Raw genomic sequence first — 23,416 nt, 5'->3', positions numbered from 1 at the left:
CTAACCAAAAACAGATTCCTGTGTTTACTGGATTACATGTCTAAATACATATTCAAAATATTAATGTATTGCTCATGTTTCTAAAATCCGAAGCTACTTACTCAATCTATTACATTAAAGACCCCGGAAAAATACCAAATGACCAATACAAATCTAGATCAGATATCAGAAGCAGTCACAAGATGAATCTCAATAGTATGAGAAATTGTGAGTTTCTACAATATCAACTTACTTCCGAAGGGAGGCGGGGACAATGATGTGCGGATTATTCATACATTAGATGACCGCCAATGCTCTCCAGCATTGTATCATCTTTTACACGAACGTGAATTGTCTCCTCAGAAAACAAAGGGAATTGTGCCCGTGGTATCAAGGTTATCCATGACTGCGGTGCAGGTTTCCATGTAGATGTCTCATAAAACCATCTTGTAGGAAAAGTCATGCGATTAACAACACGAAGGGAAGCCCAAAAATCTGACAAATCTGTAACCTGTTTAACCTGAGTTGTTTGATCAACATTAAACCAAAGTATGATCCCTAAGTAACGGTTAGGCACATATTGCGGCATATGTAAAAAAATTTCAGAAGAATATGCTTGCTGATGCCTAAACCAGAAAGGAATAACTCTCAATGGAAGATAAATGTCAATTATTCCCCCATTGTCAAACAAAACCTGTCACATGCAGAGGTAAATTATTAGAGAACTTGAGCAACAACTAGAATCAAGATTCTCTTTGTTGTCAACCAGAGAGCAGGAGATAAATAGATATAACAAAAGATAAATATAGTGCTAGGCAACCTGAAATAAACTCTCTTCAAAAGTGATTGATAGAGCCTCACAACCTGCCATGTCAATTCGAGCTATAGATGTCAGTTCATCCAAGCCTTCAATCTCAACCAAGTTAATGCAATAGGAAAGATGCAAGCACCTCAGGTGACTCAACTTTGCCACAACTAATGTTTCAAGTGATGTACAATAACTTGCATACAGATCAGTCAAGTTAGGTGGAAGTTCCTGAATTGCCCAAAGGTCTTTGCAACCTGTTAAAGTAAGAGTTTTTAGATTGGACAACTGACCAAGGCTGGATGTTAGTATTGAGAAATAGTTTCTTGACAAATTTAGATGGTGCAATGATGATAAATCCCGGATAGAATCTGGAAGATCAGCCAGTTTGCAATCACTAAGATTTAAGTTCGTAAGAGAAAACAAGCACCAAACTGAGGCGGGGATGAATCTAGTATTCTTTAAAACAGAACATATATCCAGATAAATTCCTTGTGCTTGGCACGACAAGACAAGGATTTCAACGTTCTTCAGACATCCTATGGACCTAGGAACTTCCATAAACATGGTGTTGCATGCTCGAAGTTCTCTCAAGTTTTTAATCTTTCCAATATCATCTGGCAATCCTTTTAGAATTGAACAACCACTAAGATCTAGACACTCCAGTGATTCGATATCACAGATACTGCTCGGAAGATATGTCAGCCTCTTACAGTTACATAATAAAATTTCAACAAGTTCACTTAGACGCCCTGTGGATTCTGGTAATGTTGTGATTGCTGTCTCTACTGCCTGAAGCATTTTTAAGGATTTCATATTCCCTATATTGTCAGGCAATTCTTGTAAATTTGAGCAATAATTAAGATCTAGACATTCCACTGCTTTCAGATTGCATATGCTGCTCGGAAGATACATGAGTTCCTTGCAGCTATGTAATAGCAACTTGTTGAGTTTACTCAGATGTCCAATGGATTCTGGTAGGCTTGTAATTGTTGTATATCCTGCCGAAAGTATCCTCAAGGATTCCATTTTCCCCAACTCATAAGGCAATGCTTCTACATTTGAATAACCACGGAGAATTAGTTGTTCCAACCTTCTCAGGTTGCAAAGAGTGTCGGGAATAAAACAGAGCCACTTGCATTTGTTTAACTTTAAGATAACCAGTTTACTGAGAGATTCGATGGATTCTGGCACGGTCGTAATTGCAGTGCATCCTGCCCGAAGAATGCTCAAGGATTTCATATTCCCCAATCTGCCAGGCAATTCTTGTAAAGTCAGGCAACCATCAAGATCTAATTGCTCCAATGCCGTCAAGTTGCATATACTGCTTGGCAGACATTCAAGCTTCATGCAACCCTTCAGATTCAAATTAACGAGCCTAACCAAGTGCCCAATAGATGGGTCAACCTCTACCAGATCTTTGCAATCACTTAGATTAAGATTTTCAATGCATCGGACTCCACTAAAGTCTGGGCTTGTCGTCAAGTATATACAGCCACTAAGATTTAGGATTTTCAGGTGTTCCAGACTCTACATTATGTTGTTAAGATAATTAATATTTTAGTATCATATCGCTGTTTTCTCAGGAAATATTAATATATATAGCTGCTTACCTTTGAACCGTTCCACAATATTTTAAAATTGCTCCGTCTTAAGTCAAGGAATACTAACTTCCTTGGATAGAAATCAGATGGTAAGCACTCCAGAGGACAGTCTTGCCAAGAAAGCCATCTTAACTCTTCAAAGATGCCTCGAAAACTTCCACTGAGATGCATTTCGTTGATGTTAAGCAATCTTAACTTCTGCATTTTTCCAAATGCATTTGTTTCAAATGATGAATTCTTTGGTACCCTTCCATATGGGATGATGCACTCGATGCATTTCTTTCCCTAATTAAATCAAATAACAAAAAAAAAATTAGGAATGTTTCTAAACAAGCAACATATATAAAGTATATGACATCTTTACTTTGAATTACTTACAAATTACAAACATTTTAATACTCTTCAAGTAGTAACTGCAAATATATTAACTAGTTACCTTCCTGGTGATTAATATGTCACAAATATCTTCACATGACCACAATCGACTATGTTTCCAAGGTTCGTTAGGGCAATTATTATGGACAATATCTCTTCCCATCTCTTGTAATAGATCGTGCATCCTTAACTCATTTCTGTCATTCACAGATAGTAAACATCTTTCCATCAAAATGGTGATTTCATTATCTGAATCAAATCCACACGAGTCTAATATCTTAATTGTCATGTCTTTATCATTGCCGATGAAATAACATGCAATATCAAGAAAGACATCCTTTAGGTTACCATCACCGAGCGCATAGTAGCTAATCAGAAGTTTCTTTTGTATCTCATTTCGAGGAATTTGCTGCAATTTATTGAGGGAACTTCTCCACTCTCTCAAGGATCTTCTAAACAAATATGATCCTAAAACTTCAAGAGCTAATGGAAGGCCTCCTGCATGACATACAATGCCATCAGAAAGTTCCATATATTCTTCAGATGGAATTTGCTTTCTGAAGGCATGTCGACTGAAGAGCTCCAAGGACTCGTCTTTGTCTAGTTTCTCAACGTTGTACCTATTATCTACCTCAATTTGTTCAAGTAGACCTGCATCCCGTGTTGTTATGATGATTCTGCTACCAACAGCAAATTGGTTCCACTGTCCTGTTAAATAATCAAATTGCCTTCTGTTGTTTAAATCATCCAGGACAATGAGAACTTTCTTGGAACATAATCTTTCCATCAACAAACTTATCCCTTTATCTTCATTTTCAACCCTGACTTCATCTAAAACTAAAATTTCCGAAAGAAGCCGTTCTTGTAATTGACGTATACCATCATGTCCTTCTGAAGCTTCTCTTACATGTGCAAGAAAACAACTACCTTCAAATTGCCAAAAGTGTTTATTAAACAGAGCTTTTGCAATGGTCGTTTTGCCAATACCCCCCATCCCATATATTCCGATCTTTCTAATGTCATTGCTACCGATGCTCAACAATTGTGTTATTTCTTCCACGCGAGAGTGCACTCCAACTGGTTCCTTGGCAACATTCAGTCCTATGAGATTTACTTCAAGGAGGACTTTTTTTACAATCATCTGGATAAGTCTAATTTCATACCTGCCAACGATAACATAAGATTCAGAACTTGAATTTTAGATCTTTTTTTAAAAAAAATTGAATCTTGATGCTTGTTAATTGAACCAACTTTAATTAGGTATAGTAAGTGTTAAGTAACCAACTCATCTAAAATCTTAGAGTTTCAGAGGAAGACGTCATCCCAAACTGGATCTTATTTAATATTCTAACACTCTATCACTCAAAAACCCAATTTTGAGCCGGAGAGTAGATCATGAAGTCCATCTCTAGGGAATTTCGTGTCCCCAATAAATTGTGATAATATTGGAGGTGGCAAAGAGTCGAACTTGAGACCCCTTCCGACAAGACCTATGATACCATGTGAACTAAAAACTCGCCTTTAGTAAAGTTAAATTAACAACTAGGCAACGGAAGACAATCTTGTGATATAACCTTAACAATAATACATTTAAAGTTATTTTTATGTTACATTAATTAGAAAATCCTAATAAACATTGTTCATACTGTATGACCAATAGGTATAGATTTATGCATTGGACATAATAGATTGATGAGTAAATTACTGATAAATATTGCAGCTAGCTTACCCATCTGCATCATTCTGGAGGTCATAACCTGACAAATTTGCAGTTTCAGTTAGAGCAGCTTTCCATTTATCCACCTTGTCCAGGTCCGAAAGATATCTCTTCTCATGACTCTCGAAAGCATCTGAAAAGCTCCCGGTTTTGTGTCGTACTATTGCTGGACTAACATCATAGAACACAGGATAAACTAACTGTCCGGTCCTTTTTTTACATTCCAGGATCTCCACAAGCTCGTTAAGACACCAAGGTGACGAGGCGTAGTTGGCAGAGAAAATGACAAGAGAAATCTCTGACTCTCGGATTGCATTCTGCAACTGATGTGGAATTTCTTCTCCTCTTGGTAGCTCAGGATCATCCATGAATGTTCGAACACCAGCCTGTTTCAAAGCCGTGTACAAGTGGCTTGAGAAAGTTCTGCGTGTATCTTCACCTCTGAAGCTTAAGAAAACATTCCAGCGGTGATTAGAAGAATCGGAAGACAAGCGATATTGGTTACTTGCAGAAGCTGCCATTGAAACGATCAGTAAATTATAGATGCAGACAAAAGCTTCTTTTCTCTACTTTGAGATCACTTCTAATAATCTAATCTGCACTTCTTTTTTTTCGTTTTGCGAAACTACCCAGTAACAACTGTCCAGGGTCAACTGTTTATTTTTCCATAAGAGTGTGAACTGTACTCCATCTTTTGGTTGACTTTTGTATTGGCTAAAAAAAACTTACAGATTTATTTTTCAAATATAATAAGGCCACGAGGTCTTACTCTAACATTAAGATTTAAAATGAGCTGATTTATTTAATTTGGTCATGTTCGACTCAATGCAATTCATGATATTCTCATAATTTATCATTGACACGAAAACAAGTTATTGCTTCAGAAAGGCTTTAGGATATAATACAAAAGAATCCGCCTGGCCTTTCTCTATCACTTCAAAATTTGAAATGAGTCGTTTAACTTGATCTATAAACAGGAAAACATACAAACTAACTTGTTTAATTAAAATTTTCATTAATGATGTAGGACAAGTCGTAGAGCATATTGAGATCACAAGGATTTCTACTGCAGGACAATTTGTACTTTGTAGGGCATGTTCATGACTACCCTAAAAATATCTCATGATTTCTCAGGTACTACTAAGTACTAACACACAATATAAACAGATTATCAGAAAAATCAATATCCAATTTCTATGATATCCGGCCTACTGGGTGAACTTTCGTTGCAAAACCATTTTTCAGAGGAACGAGGGGTGAGGGTAGGCGCTCTAGCAAGCATCGTTGAAATAAGGATCAACTATAACTTTATTCAGCAGAACCACTTGGAACTTGCAAGAGATCCGAGAATAATAGAGGTGGTACATTTCAAATATGTACCAGATGTGCTCTGATACTCAGCAGCGGAGCGCATCCTCCTACCCTTACTAAAACTATTTGATTGACATGCAAAGGGAACTGTATTTGTGGTATGAAGCTTACCCACGACTGTGATACATTCTTCCATAATGATGTCTCGCAAAGCCATGAGTTACAACGATCTTCAGCTCTAACGAGAGCCCAGAAATCTGAAGGCCAAGAGGGAGCCGTATAACCAACATTTAACCAAAGAATAACCCCTAAATAACTGGTGGAAACAGTTGATGGCATTGAGAACACGAATGTATCAAAGAACATACTATTTGGTTCTTGAATACTGACATTACTGAACCATTTCGGAATGTCCATCTTTGGAAGATAAATGTCAACCCTCCCCCCAATTCCACAGTATAACTGTTACATAAACACATCACATTAGTACTAACAAACAAAGAATGATTTGAATATTTTTTTGAAACGATTACTCGCCAGATACATCTATACTCTTTATTAATAAAGTAAACACTTTCTCGATAAAAACACAGTAGTAATATGGTAATATGGAGAAAAATAATAGCAGGACAGAGGTAGTAATTGGTAATATGGAGAAGGAGAATAATAGAACAGAGGAGAAGAAGAACCTGAAACAAACTCTCTTCAGGGGTGAATGACAGATTTTCGCAACCTGCCAGCTCAATTCTCGTTATAGATTTGAGTTCGTTGTATCCTACAATCTCAACCAAGCTACTGCAGTATGAAAGATACAAACACCTCAAGTGATTCAACTTCGAAACGACTAGTGTTTCAATTGATGTACAAGAACTTGCATATAAATCGGTCAAGTTAGGTGGCAGTTCCAGGATTGCCCAAAGAAACTCGCACTCTGTCAGTGTAAGAGTTTTTAGATTCGATAACTGACCGAGAGTAGATGTTAGTATATAGAAAGGGTTTCTTGATAAATTAAGATGCTGCAATGATGATAAATCCCCAATAGAAGCTGGAAGATCGACCAGATAGCAAGCGCTAAGATTTAAGTTCGTAAGTGAATTCAAACACCAAACTGAGGCCGGAATGAATCTAGTATTCCTTAAAATAGAACACAAATTCATATCAACTTCTCGTGCTTGGAACGGCAAGACCAGGACTTCAAGGTTCTTCAGACATCCAATAGATTTAGGAACTTCCGTGAACATGGTGTTGCATGCTCGAAGTTCCCTCAAGGTTATAATATCTCCAATATTATCGGGTAATCCTGAAAGAGTTGAACAACCACTAAGATCTAGACACTCCAGTGATCTGAGATAGCAGATGCTCATAGGAAGATATTTGAGCCTCCTGCAGTAACTTCAAGTAGGACTTTATTTACAATAATCTGGATAAGTCTAATTTCATACCTGCCAAAAGATATTAGAATAATTAATCATGTTAGTTGAACAACTCAACATAGGAGCACGTGCTCGGACTCTTCATGTTACCTTCGAGTACCCGTGTCGGACACTCAACACTCGGACATGGACACTCGGACTTGGACACTTTTTTCAAAATGTTGCCGAGTCAGATACTTGGACACGTTCCATGTCGGACACTTCTAGCCGAGTCCGAGTAACAAAGACTCAACCATATAAACAGACTTTCTTAGCAAATTATATATTAATGATCATAAAGTTGCATTTACATAAGCTATCTAGTCACATTATGTCTAGCTCCCATGTTCTTTTAGCATGTTAGTATCACCAATCACAATCAGGCAACAAGGTTATGTTACCCGGGCTCCTTTTTAATATTCGGACTTGGGTATGAATCTACTGTTAGATTCCTAAATCGGAAATGGAAATCGTGGAGTATACCACCGTTGAACATGTGAATGTGACAGAATGATGTGACAGAATGTGACAGAATGATTTGATTAAAATACCGGATAAAGGAGCTATTTTCTACACAATCAAACGATTGATCCGTACAATAATAAGTCTAGAAATAAGCTTTCAATAGTGTACATACTTTATTCATTTCTTAATCAATAAAGTAATGCGAGAAATTGAAGTAGCTTACCCATCTGCATCATTTTGCAGGTCATAACCGGACAAATTTGCAGCTTCAGTTAGCGCAGCTTTCCATTTATCCACCTTGTCCAGGTTCGAAACATATCTCTTCTCAAGACTCTCAAAAGCATCTGAAAACCTCCCGGTTTTGTGTCGTACAACTGAAGGACTAACATTATAGAAGACAGGATAAACCAACTGTCCAGTCCTTTTTTTACATTCCAGGATCTCCACAAGCTCATTAAGGCACCAAGGCGACGAGGCGTAGTTGGCTGAGAAAATAACAAGAGAAATCTCCGAGCCCTGGATTGCCTTTATTAGCTGTTGTGAAATTTCTTCACCTCTTGGAAGTCCAAAATCATCCATAAAAGTTATGATTCCAGCCTGTTTCAAAGCTGTGTACAAGTGACTTGTAAAAGTTTTGCGTGTGTCTTCGCCTCTGAAGCTCAAAAAAACTTTCCAATGACGATAAGAAGAATCGAAAGATAAGCCATGTTGATTAGTACTTGTTGAAGCTGCCATTAACAGAGAATTTGATCAGAACAGAGGATATGGATGATGAGAAAGGTTTGAGGCTTAGAGCAGTTGACTTCAAATATAATGCAAGAATTTAATGCATCTGTTCCCGTTTACTAAGCATGGCTTAGTAAAGATAGGGATGATTAAAGTGGTAGGATTGAGATGAGACTTAAGAGCGAGATCAGCAGCAGCTCCTGTTTACAAATTGAATGCTTCAGTGTCGAATTGATGTTTCGGAACATTTATGGTCTATAAAGTACTCCCTCCGTCACAATTTATCTGTCTTATTTGATTTTTACGGTTAAATTGACTCAATTTTGATTAAAAATTTCATATAGTATATAATTGAAGATATATCACTAGAAAGTATATTTAATATACTTTAATATGCAATTTTCAGGTTTTTAAAATAATGAAATAATGAGTTTTTATTTACACTCAAAATTGAGTCAATTTTACTGTAAAAAATCAAACAAGACAGATAATTTGAGACGGATGGAGTAATATAAAAGGCAGTTGACTGAAAATATGAAGTTTCCCCTCTTAAAAATGTTTTCGAGTTTTTTGGCAAGATCAAAGAACTCAAAAAACTTGACATTTGTGATCTTTTTTGGACACTCGACACTCGAATATCAACACTCGGACTCCAACACTTATTTTAGGCCAAAAACATATATATTTTTAAAAAAGTTACCGAGTCCCATACTCGGACACATGTCCATGTCGGACACTTAGCCGAGTCTGAGTAACATAGAAAAAAAATTGCAATTACAATAGGATTCCGCTCTATTACAGTATCCATCTTCTTTTCTGTTTCCAAATTGTTGAACATTCATGTCGTGGTTCATTGTTTCTCATTATCCTCATTGTTAACTATAGTACAAATCTCCGGATTTTTGTAACCTTTCATCTGACGCTTCCACCTAAGCTTCACTCTAGAAGTTCAGTATATTCCTCAACATCAAGTTTTCTTCAAAAGTGATTGATAGCTTTTCACAACCTGCCATGTCAATCCGTTTGATTGATGCAAGTTTGTCCAAACCTTCAACCTTAACCAAGCTACTGCAATAGGAAAGATACAAGAACCTTAACTGATCCAACTTTGATACATCTAATGATTCAATTGATGTACAATAACTTGCAAACAAATCGCTCAGCTTAGGAGGAAGTCCTTGAATTTCCCTAAGGTACTTGCACTCTGTCAATGTAAGAGTTTCCACATTGATCAACTGATCAAGGCTGGGTGGTAGTGAGTAGAACTGACTTCCAGATAAATTTAGATGTTGCAATGATAATAAACAACCAATAGAATCTGGAACATCACACAGATAACAGTCCTTGAGATTTAACTTCTTTAAGGTATACAGAGCAAAATACTGCTGGAGGGGCAGCTCCTATATTCTCTAGCACCGAGAACAAATTAGGAATTTCCCTAGAAAAAGCGCTCCCTGCCCGAAGTTCCCGTAAGCTGGCAATACTTCCAATATCCTCCGGCAATCCTTCTAGACTTAAACAATCACTAAGATCTAGTAGTTTCAGTGATTTGATCTTGCAGATGCTGCTCGGAATTTTTTTGAGCATCTTGCAGTTACTTAACACAAGCTCAACAAGTTCACTTAGATGTCCAAAGGATTTTGGTAACTTTTATTAAAAGTCATAGTAACTTACCTAGGACCATTCCACAATATTTTGAATTTGCTCCTTCGCTGATCAAGGAAAACCAAGTTTTTTGGACAGAAATCAGTTGGTAAACACTCGAAAGGACAGTCTCGCCAGGAAAGCCACCTTAACTCTTTAAATATATTTTTAAAACTTCCAATGAGATTCACCTTGCTAATGCTTAGCAATCTTAATTTATGCAATTTTTCAAATGTGTTGGTTCTGAATGATACTTCAACTGGTCCCTTTTTAGATCTTATGCAGCCTTCTTCCTCAAGTACTCCAAATGGGATGATACACTCTATGCATTTCTTCCCCTAATATTTATTCCACCAAAAGAAATTAAGAAAAGGAAATTATTAACAGATCGTGCACATGAACTTATCAAATCTAGAGATCATTTATGTTTTAGAAACCTTGGCATGATATATATACCAGGAGAATCTCCATCAATAACCGTGCTTTAGGCCAAATGTTATACCAAGAGAAAAGCCTCTTTTTCTCTTCACCTGGCCAAAGATTAAGACCTGGTCACATTAGTTTTGTGCAATGACAATGTGAAAACTGAAAAGAATTTATAATAAATGACATTATTGCCTCATGTGTACTGTAATGCAAGTATGAAACTGAGTAAACTATAAAAGGTTAACTAAACTCATGTGTAACAAGACAAAACTCATCTATGTATAATAATCATGATACCATCTATGTATAATAATCATAATACCAGGTCAACTAAACTTATGTCTATACTGATACTTTAACACCAGACCATATCTTACCAAGAGAAAGGCGTATCTTTTATTATATTAAGCATTCCCTCTCGCTTCAAAACCCATTTTCGGGTCGAAAAATGGATAACAGGCGCCCATCTTGCCCATAATAAATTTGTGAGAATATTGGGAATGACAGAGTGTCAACACTTGAGACGCTTGCCGTCGAGAGATACAAGTTGAGTAACCGGTTCATCCTAAAGTATTAAATAAACTGGATCTTATATTACAATTTAACAGAATGAATGAATGACAAATTTGTTCCATAATCTATCTGCATTCCATGATGTTTACAACTTCAGGAAAGAACTACTGAAAAACATAAATTAATCAGAACACTTTACAGAGAATGATCAACGAGTGACATACCAGCTCAGACCGATCAAGCTCAGGATCCATTAAAGTAAACTCCTCAACAGTTTTGCGAAGCTCTGCTTTAGGCGTGAACCGGGTCGGGTTAAGAGTAATAAATCGAACCAATCCGACTAGTTCGGTCCAACCCGTTAATTAAAAAAATATTTTCAACCCAACCCTATTCTTTATATGTTGGGTTGGGTCCAATTAGTTCGAGTTAAAACTTGAATTAAATTATTTAAATATTTTTTAGGAGTAAAAATTTCAAATAAATTTAACCAAAAATTGAATTAAACTAGTAGTACCACATAATTTAACGGAATATATATATTATTGGATATTATACGTACCGTGTAGTACTCTTCAATTCATAATTAATAACTTATAGTGTGTTATTCCTAAAATAATAATATTATTTCGAATATATTAGTTAATAAATAAATATATAAATTCAAATTCAAATAATACCGTAATTATAAAATTGGGCTGGGTTGGTTTAGTAAGGATTTAAATTATTTAAACCTTGACCAACCCATTATATTCGGATTGACGAAAAATTAAACTAATTAAATTTTGAGTTTTGAATAATTCAGTTTCGTCGACTCAAATAAGGAGTGGGTTAGGTCGATTTTGCAGTTTGGTTGGTTTTTTGTTCAACCCTACCTTCCTTAATTACAAATTGCAATTAAATAGTTTGTTCTACCCCTTATCGGTAAATAACTAAATACAGACTAATGAAGCAATCTCTGCTTCCATGATCTGTGGAACCTCGTTAAGACATCTATCTAACAAAAAAAACAGATTCCTGTGTTTACTATAGGGCTGTAAACGAACCGAATTCGAACGAATATTTTACGAACACGAACAAAAATATTACAAACCGAACAATGTTTGTTAAGATTTTCGAACGTAATTCTCTGTCCGAACTCGAGTTTGGTTAATCTTGAACCGAACACGAGTTGTTCGCGAATATACCGAACCGAACTCGAACCGAGTTAGGACAGCTTGTTAAATTATTAATATTTATGATTTTTTTGGGCCTCAGGTCAGCATAGGTAAGCCCAATCCAGACAATGAAAAATTAAAAAGTTTCTGACCCACTAAAATTAATGAATAAAAATAAATCAAGTTTATACAACAAAAAAGACAAAAACTCAAGCAAGATATCCAGTCTCGACCTCGACGACTCCAATCACTCCACAATTGAATTGATAGACTTCGATACATCAAGAGCACTTGTGTTAATTCTCAGAGGAGTTGAAGATCAAGAGCTTCGATACCATCAAGATTCAAGACCACAATTGAATTGATAGACTTCGATACATCAAGACTACTTGTATTAAAAAAAAACATATTCTTGTTGCTCTTTCTCGGTCGTTAGTAATAGCAAAAGGCTGCCTGATTTTAGAATAACAAAAGACTGTCTGATTTTAAAATACAGTTACATTATAAATGTGTTTGGTTAAGAAATAATGACATGCTTTTTATAAATTTGTGCAGGTTTTCAAATTTTCAAGACTGAGAATGTCTGACTAAATCTAAATGTGCATGTTTTGCTTGTATTCATGGACTGGGATTGCTGCCCGTGGCTTTACTTTACTTTCTAAATTCTAGTTTTGCTTAACTAGTTAACTTTGATCAAGAATTCAAGATTCAAGAATGAAGACCTTAAGTCCTCATTTTGGATTTTGTGTTGAATAATGAGATCAATCCTGTTAATGGATAATTTTAATTTATCATGTATTCCAGTTCAGTACTTAGGTTTAAATTGTTAAGTTAATCTATAATTTCTGAATTATGATTTTTTTACCTTTTCTCGAACGAACTCAAGCGAACTCAAGTCGAACATGAGTCGAACACATGTTCGTTCGTTATGCTTAACGGACAAGAATACCTGTTCGAACTCGAGTTCGTTATACTGTCGAACCGAGCTTATCGAACTCGAACTCGAGCGAGCTTAACGAACAGCTCGGTTCGTTTACAGCCCTTGTTTACTAGATTGTAACATATCTGAATACACTTTTACAATAATTATGAACCGCTCACTTATCTAACATCCGAGTTACGTATTATGATTAGAGAGAATTGCATTTTGCACCCTTTAAATTTGGTCAAAAATCAATTTTTTATACATATTTTAAGAAATTGCAGTTAGCATTCCTTTCTTTGAAATCTCATCCAAGTTGCACCATTTTTGCCAAAATTCATCAAATTTTTTTCCAAATTATTGTCTTCAACAACATATATAATCTATTATTGAAGAAAAAAGATTAGATATATTGTAGGAGACAACAATTATGGCTAAATAATTAGGCAAAAAGGGTGCATGTTAAATAAGATTTTAAAGTAGGGGATGCGAATTGCAATTTATGAAAATAGGTATATAAAATTGAGTTTTGCTCAAATTTAAGGGATGTAAAATACAATTCTCTCTTACGAGAATAACCAATAATTTTGATATTCGTCATAAGCTGATTCACCATTGCTCCAAACTGGAAAATTGAAAAATAAAACATAACTAAGAGTTAAGCGCCACAGTTCAGTTTTGAACTTCTGAGTTGACTATCAATCAAGTTATGGCTCATAAGTTAAATTTATTGATATTTATTTGATTGTTGGTAATAATCTTTTAATTTTTTGTAATTTAACTTACAAATAGAAAAATAGAAAAGGAAAGATATTAATTTCACCGAACTGCATTAAGAAATTTTGATTGCTATTTAGAAACTATGATAACATTGACATGATGACCCTTTCATTATGCAAGTGATACTGTACTTTGTAGTTTCTTTCTCTGCATTTAACAGAGAAAGAAAGAACAACCTGGACTTGAACACTGAATAGAGAGCCAGATCAAGAGGGACTAACCTCCAAACTCTTTCGAAAGGTGATTGAGAGATCTTCACATCCAGTCATGTCGATCCTTGTTACACGTCTAAGTCTGTCTAAACCTGTAATATCGACCAAACTAGTGCAGTAGGAAAGATATAACTCCTCCAAGCAACTCAGCTTCGATACATCGAATGTTATGATTGATTCACAGCATTTTGCGTATATTTCTTTAACCTTTGGAGGAAGTTCCTGAATTTTCCAAAGAGACTTGCATTCTGTCAGTATAAGGCATTTTAGATTGGTCAACTCACCTTCCGGTCAAATTTAAATATTCCAGCGATGGTAACCAACCGATAGAATCCGGAAGATCAACCATATGGCAGTTGCTAAAATTTAAGACCTTTAGAGAAAGCAGAGTAGAGATTGGAGGTAGGACGAATCTAATATTCCTCATTTCACTTTGGAATTGTATATCCAGAATTTCGAGATTTTTCAGATTTCCAATAGAAGTAGGAACTTTACTAAACCTCATCAGACTTGTTACCCGAAGTTCCCTTAAGCTTATGACATTTCCAATTTCATCGGGCAAACCTTTAAGCCTTGGACAATCACTAAGTACAATACGCTCCAGTAATCTGAGATTGCAGATGCTGGTCGGAAGATACTTTAATGTTTCGTTGTCACCTAACACCAGCTCAACAAGTTTACTTAGACGTCCAGTGGATTCCGGTAATACTGCAATGGATGTGCTCTCAGCCCATAGTATCCTCAAAGATTCCATGTTCCCAATATTATCAGGCAATTCCTTTAATTTTGAGCAATCACTAAGATTTAAAACTTCCATTGCTTTCAGGTTGCAAATGTTGCTTGGAATGTATTTGAGCTTCTTGCAGCTATACAATAACAACTTACTGAGTTTACTTAAATGTCCGATGGATTCTGGTAAGGTTCTAATTGCTGTGTATTTTGCTGAAAGCGTCATTAAGGATTTGAGGTTCCCTAATCTGTCAGGTAAACCTTCTACACTGAGGCAACCATCAAGATCTAGATGTTCCAATGCTGTCAAGTTGCACAGGCTGCTTGGAAGACATTTTAGCTCCAGGCAGTCCTTTAAATCCAATTTCACCAACTTAAGTAAGTGTCCGATAGATGTCCCCACCTCTTCCAGTCTCACACAACCACTTAGATTTAGATCCTCTATGCACGGGACTCCGCTGAAGTCTGGGGTTGTCCGTAAGAATGCACAGCGACTGATGTTTAGGATCTTCAGTTGTGTCATATACTGCAGTACATTATATTATCAAGGTAAGAAAAATGTCAAATTAGATAATCATATTATCAGGAAAGATATCTACAATCTGCATATATAGTAACTTACCTTAGGACCATTCCACAACATCTCAAAACAGCTCCGCCTTAAGTCAAGAGAAACCAAGTTTTTTGGACAGAAATCTGTTGGTAGAGTCTGTAAAGGACAGGCATGCCTAGAAAGCCACTTTAACTCTTAAAATATACCTTCAAAACTTCCTTCGATGTCCAATTCGTCAATACAAAGCAATCTTAATTTAGGCATTTTTCGAAATGCATTGGTTGATATCCCCTGCTCAATTGAATATTGCATTTCGGCTTCATATAGTATCCCTCCATATGGGATGATACACTCGATGCATTTCTTACCCTAAAATTAAATCCACGAAAAGATCGTTATAGCAAAAGATCGTGTGCATATGTAACATAATATAAATTCTGTACTTGAGGTAACGGGCATTACATTTTTTCTTAAAAGGCAAAATCCGGAATACAACAGTGAATTACCTTGTTATTGTGTAGTATATTGCATATATCGTCACATGACCACAATCGACTGTGTTTCCAAGGTTGTTCTTTAGGGCAATTATTGCGAGCAATATCTCTTCCCATCTCTCGTAGTAGATCATGCATCATCAACTCGTTGTTCTCATTCACTGATAGTAAACATCGTTCCATCAAAATGGCAATTTCATACTCTGAATTGAAGCCACACGAGTTTAATATACTAATTGTCATGCCTATATCATTGCCGATGAAAAAACATGCAATATCAAGGAACACATGCTGCAGGTTACCATCACCGAGTGCCTGGTAGCTTATTAAGAGTTTCTTTAAAATCTCATTTCGGGGAATGTCTAGCAATTCATTGAGGGAACTTCTCCATTCTCTCATGGATCTCTTAAACAAAAAAGATCCTAAAACCTCAAGAGCTAGTGGAAGCCCTCCTGCTTGGCATACAATGCCTTCAGAAAGTTCCCTAAAGTCTTCCGATGGAAATGGTTTTTTGAAGGCATGGCGACTAAAGAGCTCCAAGGACTCATTTTTGTCTAGGATTTCAACGCTATAAAACTTATTTACCTCGATTTTTTCAAGTAGATGTCTATCCCGTGTTGTTATGACGATCCTGCTACCTACAGCAAATTGGTTCCACATTCCTGCTAAGTAATCAAATTGCCGTGTGCTGTTCAAATCATCAAGAACGATCAGAACTTTCTTGGAATATAACCTTTCCATCAATACACTGATCCCTCTGTCTTCATTTTCAACCCTGATATTGTCTATTACAAGAATTTCAGATAGAAGCTGCTTTTGTAAGTGAAGTATTCCGTCATGTCCTTCTGAAGCTTCTCTTACATTCGCCAGAAAGCAACTGCCTTCAAAGTGACGACGATTCTGATTAAAGAAAGCTTTGGCAAGAGTTGTTTTACCTATACCACCCATACCATATAACCCAATCTTTAGAATATCATTACCACCAACATTCAACATTTGTGTTATTCCGTCCACACGAGAGTCAATAGCGACTGGTTCCTTAGCAACGAACAAACGTACACGGTTTACTTCAGGTAGTACTTTCTCCACAATCATCTCGATAAGCTTTGCTTCATCCCTGCAAATAATATAATGTGGATTCAGAACTTAAAAGGTATGACATTGATCTTATTTATATAATTGATCATGTTTGATTTCTGTCATGATTCGATTCCCTATTGCGTGATTATACAAGATTTATTAAAAATGTAACTTCTATAATTTCATTTTACATATAATTAAATAATATAGTATTTACTACACACTCTTATCAGGTCTAATCTTTACATAGGCTAATTTAACAAACTTACTAGTAGCTGATATTAATATTTTAATGTGGGTCCGTAGTTTGCACGGATTATCGAATAATATTCTTTGACTATTGATCCTGTATTGACAGCTAGGTGTAATGGAACTGGTCACCTATTTCCTCTCCTAGTATTTGCCTTATTTATTTCACTACACTTTTTCATGTGTGATGGCACATTTGTATGTAATAATAATCAGGAGGGTATCTTAGACTTTTTCTTTTCAAAATCTTTCTGTTAGTTCTGCTGTCATTCCCACGAGAATATATGGGATGATCAGGTGTTATGTTGGTCAGCTTTCCTAGATCTATTTTTGAGCAATATATGAATGAAGTTAGGCTCTACAAATCTCTTGCTCGTATCTTTCATTTTGCTGCTATCTTTATAAAACTATCATTGTATCAAAGCCGCAAATGAAATTTGAGTGAATTAATAGAGTCATAGTCATCTTCTCTTATTCATATTGTAGTTTTGTGCTCAGATCTAAAGCTCCCTTTGTAATCCAAAAGTGTTGTGATTAAAGAGTGAGTTGTGCTTGTCTTTATACTCTAATCATGACATCAGGAAGTAAATTTTCTTTCTCCGATATGCAAAACCTATTGTTTCTTCATTCATCAGACAACCTCTTTCCATTAGTGTTATGAAACTCGAAGGAGCGGGTGATTATCGCTCTTGGAAACGATCCATGGAGATTCAACTATCCTCGAAGCGCAAGCTTGGATTTGTAGATGGTACAGAGGTCAAAAACACATCTGATGCGACATAAGCGATTCAATGGGAGACTTGCAATAGTATGGTAATCTCTTGGATATATAATATCTCAGAGTCAATTAAAAAATCTGTCTTGTTTATTACATTTGCTTATGAGGTATGGAAACAATTACATAAACGTTTTCAGCTTACTAATGGGTCTCGTAAGTATAAACTAAGCAACAAGTTGTTTGGTCTTAAAAAAATGGTAGCACTCTGGTTGATTACCTTACATCTCTTAGTAGTATATGGGAAGAACTCGAGTACATAAATCTTTTACGATCTGTTAAAACTGTAAGTGACGATGTTACTACTCTGTTAAGAGCCATTCATGCCCAAAAAGAAGAGGCTAAGTTGTTTCACTTTCTCAACGGTCTCGATGATAAATAGTCTCCTCAACGTAGTCAGTTGCTTATGTTGATTCATTTGCCCAGTGTTGAAACTGCTTGTTCTGCTATTCAGCATGAAGAATCTCAAAAAGAGATTCTTCATAACTCTTATTCTTATGAAAATGAAATTTCTGCTATGTTTACTAAAACGGTTGTGAATGTTGACAAATCTGTTACATGTGGAGCATGTGGTGGAAAAGATCATACTAATAACAACTGTTGGAATATCATTGGCTACCCCAGATGGCACTATAAGTAAAACCACCAAGAAGACCAGCTAATGCCAATCACAGAGGCAACTCTCCTGCTAGAAAATGACATAATCCTAGAAATACTTCAAAAGGTCCCATGACAGCCAATGTGACTGTTGATACTACGCGTCAGCTCAACCTATAGCCTTCACTCCTCAACAACTTCAACAATTGCTGCAACTCATACCAACACATAATCAATCCGTGAGCTATGAAGCTGCAGATGATGTGCTCGATTCACCATTTTCTAGCATGATTATGTGTGATGTGCAGACCGTTCAAACTATCTATGAAGATTGGATTGTGGACACAGGTGCCAACAATCATATGACCTCGAATTTGAGTCTCCTCGGGAATATTAAAGCTGCACCACCCAACTTGACAGTCAATTTGCCAAACTTCATTTTATACAACAAATCTATGATGTAGATTATGAACACACCTTTGCCCCTGTTGCCAGGATGATAACAGTGTGTGCACTTCTTACAGTAGCATCTCTACAGAATTGGTTTGTACAACAGATGGACGTCACAAAAGCATTTATTCATGGGGACTTGTATGAAACTGTTTATATGAAAATGCCAAAATGATATACACACTATGGCTGCAGAGTGACTTTAAATCAGGGGGAGTTCTCTGCTTCCAAGCCTACCATGTGTGTAAGCTAAAAAATCTCTTTAAGGACTCGACAGGCGCCTCAAAATTGGTTCAGCAAATTATCATCCACACTAAAAACTCTAGGGTTCACTCAATCTCTTTTAGACTATAGTTTATTCACACAAACTAAGAAATCCTATATAACTCTAGTTCTTGTGTATGTCGATGATCTCCTTCTTTCAGGAAATGATATGGCTAAGATTACAACTCTCAAATCCATGCTCTCCTCAACGTTTAAAATGAAGGATCTAGGTGATGTGAGTTACTTCTTGGGTCTTGAAATCACCAGGTCTACTGCTGGCTTTTTTGTGTCTCAAAAAAAATTTGCAGTTGATTTAATACTGAATGTGGCTTGGTCGATACAACTCCTCTGAAAGTTCTAATGGATATTCATCTTCGACTTAAGGCTGACACTGGTGAATATCTCAGGGACCCTCATCCTTACCAACGACTTATCGGTAAACTAATATATCTCACAATCACGCGTCCAGATATCACTTTCTTTGTACACATATTGACACAATTTATGCAAAAACCAACGAGTCAACATATGGAAGTTGCTAAAAAACTAGTGAGGTATATCACTTTAAATCCAGGTCAAGGTATATTATTTGCTTCATCTACAGCTGCTGAACTCAAGGCCTATAGTGACAGTGATTGGGCCACATGTCCCATGACCAGACGTTCTATCACTGGTTTCTGTGTTCTTTTGGGCTCGTCACCTATTTCCTGGAAAACTAGGAAACAACTAGTTGTGGCTCGTTCAAATGCTGAAGCAGAATACTGTTCCATGGCTCATGTAACTTGTGAGGTGACCTGGTTATCTGCATTGTTAAAAGAAATGGGTCTTCATAATTTACCTCCGAAAATCTTGCACTGTGACAATCATGCGGCCCTTGCCATAGCAGCTAATCCCGTTCTCCACGAGCGCACCAAACATATTGAGGTAGACCTGCATTTTATTCGAGACAAAGTCACCGCATGCTCCATTCTGACCAAGCAAGTTCCCTTACATGCCCAACTCGCAGACATCTTTACCAAAGCCCTATCTTCCAAGAAACATTATACGCTAGCTCCCTTGCTAGCTCGAGGGGGAGTAAAGGAACTAGTCACCTATTTCCTCTCATAATATTTTCCTTGTTTATTTCACTGCACTTTTTCATGTGTGATGGCATATTTGTCTGTAATAATAAATAGGAGGGTATCTTAGACTTTTCCTTTCCAAAAGAATCTTTCTAGTCATGTTGTCATTCCTACGAGAATATATGGGATGAGCAGGTGTTGTGTTGGTCAGCTTTTCTAAATCTACTTTGAGCAATATATGAATGAAGTTTGTCTCTACCATTCTCTTGCTCGTTTTGCTGCTATCTTTATAAAAATATCAAAGTGTTGTAGGCGCCCAATGACAAATATTCTCAATCTGGTTTAACCATCTAACTATTTTGTGGGGAGACTCGTTTGACTCGTTTTAACCAACTGCCATCCTTGGATGAATCTTTTAGTTCGTGCCTGGCTGACTCGATTTGAACACTAGTACTGATCGATATATTCTTCAAAATCTCATGAATTTTGATAAGATTTCACAAAATATAAATTACAAAAATAAATTCATCAAAATCTATTATTTTATCAAATAATTTTTTTTTTAAGGAATTTTGACTACCATCCATGATTATAAAAATTGGCGATTTTACAGATTAATCGGCCGGCTAGCTTCCAATCAAATAACCTGAAAACGGTTGAAAAATCATTTTTCTCAAAATCAAGTAAAAATCAGGTTTAAATCGGGTCAAAACTAAAAAAATCGGGCCAAATAACTTTATATACCTCCAGGCTTCGTCAATCTAATGATCATTTCTGGACATCAAAATTCATGAACTCTCTTTCTTTTCACATACGTGTTTGTTTCGCGTCCAGATGAAAGAGAAAAGTATTAAATTACAGAAGAAGAAGAAGTGAAAGAGAGAGAAGATTTTGAGATTTGAGAGGGTAGGTTAGGTGGGTTGTTCATTTGGATTTAGGAGATGAATATTATTTTTTAATCTATTATATATATAATATAGCAAATGGGGGGTTGGGTGAGATAATTTATTCAATGTAAAATGACAGGTTTAACCCTTATCCTATTTATTATTTCGTATTTAATATCCATTAATAGCTAATCTTCATTAATGCATATTAATTATTTTATAATTAATAGTTATATATATACACACACTTACATATATATGAATACATATGTTACTTTCAATAATATATATCAGTTAAAAAGTTATTAATTTAATTAAGAATTAGATATCTCAGATATTTATTAATATAAACATGATTAAATTACATCAAATTTTTTAATAACATGTATCATATTAATCATGGTTTAAGTAGCTGATAAAAAAAAATCACTCACTAATTTTAGAGTACACTTGCAAAATATAATATTTTTTAAAACTGTTTGAATTTTAATACGATTATTTATGACATATTATGAGTATCAAGTACTTACTTACAAAATAGACAATAACATAATCACATTTAAATCATCATGCACGTATATTACATGAAATTCTTATTAATACAACACAAAAATTATTTTTTGCAGATCAAATTATATATTACTACGCCGATAGTATATAGTCACATTTACACTATGCATTTGTGTTACACGAAATTACCACCAATACAACAAAAAATACAAAAAACATATTATGGAGTATCAAACAAGTCGACAATAATATAATTGCCATTGGGAACTTCTTTGGATACAACACATAGAAAAATAAGGTTGGTAACCGCCAATATTTATCACTAATTTAAATTTTCAAATATCCCAAAGATACACCGAAATTAATAAAAAATATAGTAATATTTTAGAACACGCCCGTGCCTTGCACGGGCTACAGAGCTAGTTCTAAAATAATAGAATGACGCGCAAGCTTTATGTGACAGTTTGTATGTAACCATGTGCCATTTAATCCAAGCCCATTTCATAGAAATTAATTATTTTAAAGCTTTTTTTTGATTATATTTATATTTTTTTATATTTTTAAATATTAATATAAAATATATACCCGATTATTCCTCCGATTTATCCTTCCGATTATTTCCCGATATACCGCTTAATCCCTAACCGGTACCTTCACCGATTTCGATTTTTAGTACCATCTTATCATCATATTTAAAATTTAAACCAAATATCAATACATTTTATGAACTTTTTAAAATTTAAATTTAATACCCCATAGTTAAAAAAATAATAATTTATTCCAATAAATTTTAAATAACTTTTTATAATACAACATCAAATAAAGATTTTAAATTTTTTAAAAAATTATATAAAATCCGGATTGAATCCACTTCCCTTAATAGGTAGAAATTCAAATCAGATTCACGGATCAAGCGGAACTTCGACAGTAATATTAGATGAACGATAAAGCTGAGAAAATATGGAGATGCATACCCGTTTGCTTGACTTTCCAGCTCGAAACCAGAGAGATTTGCAGCTGTAGTTAACGCGACTTTCCATTTATCCACCCTTTCCATGTTTGAAACAAATCTCTTCTCGTGCTTTTCAAAAGCTTCTGCATAACTTTCACTCCTGTGACGAACAACTGCTGGAGTAACTTTATAAAATATCGGATAAACTGATTGCCTCGTTCGATTTCGGCATTCCATGATCTCTACAAGCTCGTCAAGGCACCATTTTGAGGATGCATAATTTTCTCAGAAGATAACAAGAGAATTCTCTGACGTCCGAATGGCGTTTAGCAATTGGGGTGAAATTTCTTCTCCTATTCGTAGTTCGGGATCGTCCATGAACGTTCCAATGCCTACATGTTTTAAAGCATTACGTAAGTGGCCAGTGAAGCCTTTGCGCGTATCTATACCTCTGAAGCTCAAGAACACGTTCCACTGCAGCGGGGGATTAGAAGTTGAAGACATGCTAGACATGGTATGCTTTGAAAGGCGATGTACAAAGGATCCGATGATGAGTAATAAGTTACTTATTTTAAGATTTTTCAAACAGTCATTACACAACGTAAATCCAAGTTATGCAGAGTTATCAGATCAGATCAGGTACTGCTAAATTACTCGGTAATTATACTAAAATTGAAAAATGCTGATGATAGTTGCCCCTTGTCGTGGAAACTGATAATTGTAATAAATAAAGGAATAAAGTTGAAACTTTGAAGGTTCATTGAATCATC

The 23,416-nt window shown here is 35.6% G+C and overlaps 2 protein-coding genes and 1 pseudogene across 2 annotated transcripts; all 3 read right to left on the bottom strand.

Moving 5' to 3' along the window:
* Positions 1-28: 28 nt before the first annotated feature.
* LOC141676738 (TMV resistance protein N-like) lies at positions 29-5,055 on the bottom strand. Its single transcript, XM_074482447.1, has 5 exons — positions 4,493-5,055; positions 2,825-3,926; positions 2,398-2,673; positions 800-2,314; positions 29-673 (listed from the first exon to the last, which is right to left on the bottom strand). The coding sequence occupies exons 1-5, from the start codon at positions 4,999-5,001 to the stop codon at positions 266-268; spliced, it is 3,810 nt and encodes a 1,269-aa protein (XP_074338548.1). The 5' UTR covers positions 5,002-5,055; the 3' UTR covers positions 29-265.
* Positions 5,056-5,286: 231 nt separating this feature from the next.
* On the bottom strand, positions 5,287-8,532 carry LOC141676728 (disease resistance protein Roq1-like). Its single transcript, XM_074482435.1, has 3 exons — positions 7,892-8,532; positions 6,481-7,233; positions 5,287-6,253 (listed from the first exon to the last, which is right to left on the bottom strand). Exons 1-2 carry the CDS (start codon positions 8,401-8,403, stop codon positions 7,152-7,154), a joined length of 594 nt encoding a protein of 197 aa, XP_074338536.1. The 5' UTR covers positions 8,404-8,532; the 3' UTR covers positions 5,287-6,253; positions 6,481-7,151.
* A 567-nt stretch (positions 8,533-9,099) lies between these two features.
* On the bottom strand, positions 9,100-23,016 carry LOC141714993 (TMV resistance protein N-like; annotated as a pseudogene).
* Between the last annotated feature and the right edge of the window lie 400 nt (positions 23,017-23,416).

This window comes from Apium graveolens, chromosome 1 (assembly GCF_009905375.1).
Source record: "Apium graveolens cultivar Ventura chromosome 1, ASM990537v1, whole genome shotgun sequence".
NCBI classification, from domain to species: Eukaryota; Viridiplantae; Streptophyta; class Magnoliopsida; order Apiales; family Apiaceae; genus Apium; species Apium graveolens.
This window is presented reverse-complemented; position numbering and strand designations above follow the sequence as displayed.

What these genes read in the sequence shown, in the direction of transcription:
- LOC141676738 (XM_074482447.1), bottom strand. Translation starts at nt 5,001, where the DNA reads ATGGCAGCTTCTGCAAGTAACCAATATCGCTTGTCTTCCGATTCTTCT. An exon ending in CTCCAGAATGATGCAGATGG is followed by an intron (nt 3,927 to 4,492) that starts GTAAGCTAGCTG and finishes TATCGTTGGCAG; the next exon opens with GTATGAAATTAGACTTATCC. An exon ending in TTGAAGAGAGTTTATTTCAG is followed by an intron (nt 674 to 799) that starts GTTGCCTAGCAC and finishes TGCATGTGACAG; the next exon opens with GTTTTGTTTGACAATGGGGG.
- LOC141676728 (XM_074482435.1), bottom strand. Translation starts at nt 8,403, where the DNA reads ATGGCAGCTTCAACAAGTACTAATCAACATGGCTTATCTTTCGATTCT. An exon ending in CTGCAAAATGATGCAGATGG is followed by an intron (nt 7,234 to 7,891) that starts GTAAGCTACTTC and finishes ATCTTTTGGCAG; the next exon opens with GTATGAAATTAGACTTATCC.